Source organism: Myotis davidii, unplaced genomic scaffold (assembly GCF_000327345.1).
Source record: "Myotis davidii unplaced genomic scaffold, ASM32734v1 scaffold363, whole genome shotgun sequence".
Taxonomy (NCBI): Eukaryota; Metazoa; Chordata; class Mammalia; order Chiroptera; family Vespertilionidae; genus Myotis; species Myotis davidii.
In genome coordinates, this window is record NW_006294069.1 from 3,288,435 (window position 1) to 3,294,434 (window position 6,000).

The 6,000-nt window shown below is 47.0% G+C and overlaps 1 protein-coding gene across 1 annotated transcript in view; it reads right to left on the bottom strand.

Moving 5' to 3' along the window:
• PRPF8 (pre-mRNA processing factor 8) overlaps nt 1–5,522 on the bottom strand; it is a 30,537-nt gene extending 25,015 nt beyond the window's left edge. The window contains exons 1-8 of the mRNA XM_006768091.1: nt 5,450–5,522; nt 5,119–5,229; nt 4,469–4,637; nt 2,298–2,462; nt 2,000–2,218; nt 1,660–1,872; nt 1,412–1,537; nt 1,210–1,315 (exon numbers count right to left, since the gene is read on the bottom strand). Coding sequence (XP_006768154.1) covers nt 1,210–1,315; nt 1,412–1,537; nt 1,660–1,872; nt 2,000–2,218; nt 2,298–2,462; nt 4,469–4,637; nt 5,119–5,218 — 1,098 coding nt within the window. The 5' untranslated portion in view covers nt 5,219–5,229; nt 5,450–5,522. The remainder of the gene's footprint in view (nt 1–1,209; nt 1,316–1,411; nt 1,538–1,659; nt 1,873–1,999; nt 2,219–2,297; nt 2,463–4,468; nt 4,638–5,118; nt 5,230–5,449) is intronic.
• Nucleotides 5,523–6,000: the final 478 nt, after the last annotated feature.

The window sequence follows — 6,000 nt, forward strand, 5'->3', positions numbered from 1 at the left end:
AAGGGTTCAGTTCTTTTTTTTTTTTTTAATTTTATTTTATTGATTTCTTACAGAGAGGAAGGGAGAGGGATAGAGAGTTAGAAACATCGATCAGCTGCCTCCTCCACACCCCCCACTGGGGATGTGCCCGCAACCAAGGTACATGCCCTTGACCGGAATCGAACCTGGGACCTTTCAGTCCGTAGGCCGACGCTCTATCCGCTGAGCCAAGCCGGTCAGGGCAGTTCTTGCTGAACTGAGCAGAGACTGGGATGGAAGTGAAACTCTCGGGGCCAAGCAGAGTGGCTCCATCTGCCATGGAAATGGGGCTGCCTGACCAGAGAAACCCTAAAGGGCCAGCGCAAAGGAGGCCAGGAGAGCAGAGAACAAGCCAGGGCCAACCAGGAAAGCAACCATCACTAGTCACAACCCAACTGGCTCACCAACAAACGCCTCCCACAGGAGCCTGATACCGTAAGAAGTAAACACTGCTATCAACTCCTGCTCAAGCTCCAAAAACTAGGCTTGAAGAAGCAGATCTGTTCATATTAAGAACATGATGGAACATAGATAAACATAAAAAACACTGTGTATGTAAGAGCCAGTCACAGAAGACTACATATTGTTAAAAAAAATTATACTTATTGTATAATTCTATTTACATGAAATATCCAGAATAGGCAAATATAGAGACATAAAGTAGATTAATAGTAGTGTAGGCACGGAACATTCACTGGAAATGGAGAGTGACTGCTGATGGATGGGTACAAGGTTTCTTTTGGAGGTAATGAAAATGTTATAAAAAAACTGCCTGAGTTGATAGTGGTACAACTGTGAATAAACTAAAAACCACTTAATTGTACACTTAAATGGGTGAATACTGTACACCTTAAATAGGTGAACTGTAGACTTTAAATGGGTGAATTGCATAGTATATGAATTATATCTCATTGAAAGTCTTAAGGGAAAAAAGAACACAGTGGAAAAGACCAGAATGAACTATAGAGTCCCAGAGGATGATAAAGCCCAGATGGATAATCACAGAGACCAAAATTATACCAATAACGTAGAGACAAATGCTGACTCTCAAATTAGCTTTTAGCTCAAGACCAACCACTTATTAGGATGGAAAACACGTCTCCCTCTGATGAATTTTTATCAAGTAACACCTCAGCCACAGTCAGAAAATTTCACGTGGAAGAGCTGATGTCAAATGTCCCCTCCCCTCACCTTGACCGAGTGCCTATGGGAAATTGGGTTGATCAAAGGATCAAAGTAGAAAGCTGGCAAATCAGGATCCTCAGTTTTGATGAACACAACATTAGGAGTGTGGTACCTAAAAAGAATGAAGAGTTAGCCAAGGTTTTCCTGCCCTGGCCCAAACTAAATGCCAGCCTGCTCCTTTCCTCCACCTGTGTTCCAACTCTCTTACCAGGTGAGGTGGACATGGTGTGGAAGGTTGTTGTACAAGTAAGGGAAAGCAATCTTGTATTCCGTGCGGATGGGCTGCCGAATGATGATCTTATTAATATCATTGAATTCATTCCAGTCTTCATCCCTAGGGTACAAAATCAAAGATGATCAGACTAGTTGGACAGTTTGGAAGCTTTAATGGACTCTTAAGGATCGAGATTAGAGTTTATTCAACCCAAGATGCCTAAAATTCCTACTCTAACTTACTGTAGGTTGATATCTCGAACAAGAGGTTCAAATTTGGGGCCTCCAGGAATGGCCATGTTGAGTGCCTTGGAGGTAAAGAAGGCCTTCAGATCAAACAGATAGAAGTAGTTGTCATCTACCAAGTCTGTCAGGAGCTGATTGGCCAGGCGGTAGAGAGTGGACATCATGGGCAGTGTGAACTGCCAGCGCTGGTAAGTAGAGCCATTCACATACCTAGGAAAAAAAGAGAGACTCATGTCTGGTGGGTATACCAGCTAACCAAGCCACACTACCGACTGCTCTCCCAGGACTCTTGGATTTCCAAAGGTCTAACAGGAGTGGTAACTCCAACCACACTTACTTCCTACTGTCCCTCAATGGCTGGTGGTCATAGAACCAGTCCAACACAGGCGCATCCTCCTCAGGGTCCAGTTCTAGCTGAATGGCCTCCAGTGGCTCAACATCTAGAATGTTGTCAGCATAGTCCAAAGGCGGCTCCTCATCATCAAAAGGGGGGAAACGCATTCTCTTGAAATGCCTCCTGTCTCTTTTTTCTCGCCGCATCATAATCCACATTGACCTGCAAGCCAACAATATCACACAGTGGTTCCCACCCACTGCCTCCCAACCACCACCACCCATATTCCAGCCCTTCTTACCCCCACTGGGAGATGTAGACAGGCTCAATGACCCAGGGAATCTCATTGACAAAGGAAATAGCCCCAGTGATGTGGTACAGCACAGGCACATCCCGAATCTGCTCCCAAGGCATAGGCATGTTCTCCAGGAGTTTGAGGACTGCATGGGGCATGTACTTCAGGGCACTGCAACATTAGGAAGACAAATAATTAGAAGTCACAAGGTATCACATTCCACAGAAAAGCCTACCTTACAGTCCAAACTTCCAATTGCACACAGCCCTCCATGACCAGGAACTCTGCTTTCCCCTCTCCAACTATGCTATTCTTTTTAATATATTTCTTTATTGATTTCAGAGAGGCAGAGAGGAGAGTGAGAGATAGAAACATCAATGAAGAGAGAGAATCATTGATCGGCTGCTTCCTGCACACCCCCACTGGGGATCGAGCCGCAACCCAGGCATGTGCCCTTGGCCAGAATTGAACCTGGGACTTTTCAGTCCACAGGCTGATGCTCTATCCACTGAGCCAAGCCGTCTAGGGCTGTGCTATTCTTCTTAAACTTCAGTCCCACAATACTGGGTTTCAGTCCCTCTAAATCAGTGGTTCTCAACCTTCCTAATGCCGCGATCCTTTAATACAGCTGCCCATAAAATTATTTTCGTTGCTACTTCATAACTGTAATTTTGCTACTGTTATGAATCGTAATGTAAATATCTGATATGCAGGATGTATTTAGGCGACCCCTGTGAAAGGGTCATGCGACTCCTGTGAAAGGGTCGTTCGACCCCCAAAGGGGTCGCAGCCCACAGGTTGAGAACCGCTGCTCTAAATCAACAGCTATCCCTCTAAAGACAGCCTTTAGACTGTCTCACATTCTATTCTCTCTAAACTTACCCATAAATATTAAAATACTCAACATACTTTATTGTAACCATTTGTCTCATATCTGTCACGCCAGTAGACTATAAGCTCCAGAAAGGCCATTACTTCCTGTTCACTACTCTTATCCCTAGCACCTAGAACAGTTCTCCAGAAACAGTTTTGGGGAAAAAAAGTTTTGAAACAAACAAATCTTGTCTTAGTGATTAATGAATTGGTATTCATAATGAACTGGTTAACATTTTTGTGTCCACATGAGAAAGGGATTTGCTAAGGTATTTGTACCTGTACTCTCCCAGCTTGGGGCCATAGAAAAACAAGTGTAAATACCTCAGGAGTGAACTACTCCTGAACCTGAGAATTCTGTTCACTGAGGAGTTACAAGCACAGAAGAATGCACAACGTGTCCTGCTCTGGGCTTCAACCCTTTCAAAGACAGGGACATATTATCATAGCACCAACAGGGCAAATTAAAGCTCCAGTCCCAGCCCTGGTCAGGTAGCTCAGATGTTTAGAGCATGGTCCCCATATGCCAAGGTTACGGGTTCAATCCCGCATCAGGGCACATACAAGAATCAACCAATGACTACATAAGTGCGTGCAACATTGATGTTTCTGTCTCTCTCTCTCTCTCTCGCTCAAATCAATCAATGCAATTTTTTTAAAAAAGCTCTAGTTCCAGCCCTAACCAGTTTGGCTCAGTGGACAGAGCATCAGCCTGCGGACTGAAAGGTCCCAGGTTCAATTCCGGTCAAGGGCATGTACCTTGGTTGCAGGCACATCCCCAGTGGGAGGTGTGTAGGAGGCAGCTGATCGATGTTTCTAACTCGTTCCCTCTCCCTTCCTCTCTGTAAAAAATTAATAAATTTTTTTTTTAAAAGCTCTAGTTCCAGATAAGGAAGTAAAATCAAGGCAATAAAGAGCATACTGGGCCCTAACCGGGTAGCCAGGTTGATTAGAGTCACCCTGACAAGCCAAGGTTGTGGGTTCAATCCCCGCTCACGGCACATATAAGAAGCAACCAATGACTGCATAAGTAAGTGGAGCAACAAATCAGCGTTTCTCTCTCTCTAAAGTCAATAAATAAATTGTAAAATCCTTCAGAGGAAAAAAAAAAAGCATACTGGAAGATCTGGAATCATCACAGGACCCTAATGGTTTTCTTCTTTCTCTTATAACCACCAAGATGGGTTGTCCTAAAAGACTAACGTCCCAAATGATAGAGCAGCTTTCCAGGACTACTCCTTATGGGAGAGGGACAAAGGAAAGGGGCCAAACTCCAAGCGAAGTAATCCCAGGATGTTCTTTACCCCAAGTAGACCCTTTTGTCATGCCGAAACTTCCTGTTGGTCATGTCTCCATGGTCTCGAATGATCTTCCTGACGTGCTCTGGGGGCATGTCTTCCTTCTGAGCATCCACAAATCCAAACTTCCGCTTTTCGGCATAGCGCTTGGCCTGTAATTGCTGCCATTTTCGGGCTGCAAAGACACCTCAGTTTAAAAGACTGGACACTCTTAGTCTAATCATCCCCATCTCCTGCCCTAGGGTGAAGACCGGCCAGGATGTATAAAGAGAGGCCAGCATCCAGCAGGTGCACTCCCTGTTGATTCTCCTGTCACCTTGCTCTTCTTTATTTATTCCTTCCTGACTTTTATGTTACAGGGTTTTTTTACGTTTTTTATTGTCTATCTCCTCCATTGCAATTCATAAACCCTTACAATGAGCGCTCTATCTGCATCGCTATTGTATCCCCATTGTTTGGATCAGTGTCTGAAAATAAAAGACGCTCTTAAAGACCTGATTCGGTAGAAAAAATCGGGGTGAGGGGCAGTAAGTGCGCTGACACCTAACGCTTTGACACTTGCAACAACAGAAAAAGGGCTCAATGCCGCTGCAGGCGCGCACGCGCACACCCACCCCACGTCTCGGGGCCCAGACACCGCTCCCGCACGCTCTCACCTTTCTCCTGCAGCTTTTCCTCCGACATGTAGTCCGGCAGCGGGGCGAGAGGGCCGGGCACCGGGTTACCCGGCCCTCGGTAAGGAAAGACCCCGGCCATCCCCGGAGAATCTGAGGGGGCGGCAGAAAAAAAATAAAAAATTAACGAGCAACAGGGCCCGGGCCCACCAGAGGCGCAGCAGGAACGCGTCAAGATCCCCGCCTGCAGTCCCTCCGCGCTCAGCGTGGGCGCAGCCCGGCCCAACCCCTCCGGCCGCTCGGCCGACCCCTCCACGCCTCCCGCGGACCCTGGAAGCCCGACAGACACCCCCCGACAGCCCCTCACACCGACCTCCGCTCGGGGAAAACGCAATGGCGGCCAGCCTACGTCCGCGCCGCGCTCCCAGCGCCGGGAAGTGCGCAACGCAGCGTCGGCAATTGACCCAATAGGCGCCGATGTGCTCAGACGGATTAGAGAGCTCACCAATGAGAGTTGCATATCTGACTGGTGGAGGCGGGTCTGTGGGCGGGGTTATTTGAACGCAAGGGGGTGTGGTCGGAAAGGCCCAAGTCCCGCCTCCCGCTTTTCTGAGACAGCTCTGGGACTCCAGCAGACCCCGTCGTCTTATCCGCCGCTGGCGTGGGACAACGAGAATCCAAAGCTTACGGAATTTTAATACATTTGTCAAAATCTGCACATTATTCTGTGTCTAGTCTCATAATGTAGACTCGAGGTGCAGTACTAGCTCGCAGTCAGCCAAGCCTTTGTTCATGCATGCTTTCATTCATTCAGCCATCATTTACTGAGTACCCGCTATGTATTAATAGGAATATAGCAGGGGGAGAAAATAACCTCACTGAGCTCACAGGGTAGCGGGGAGGCAGACCAGGTTCTTAGATGCG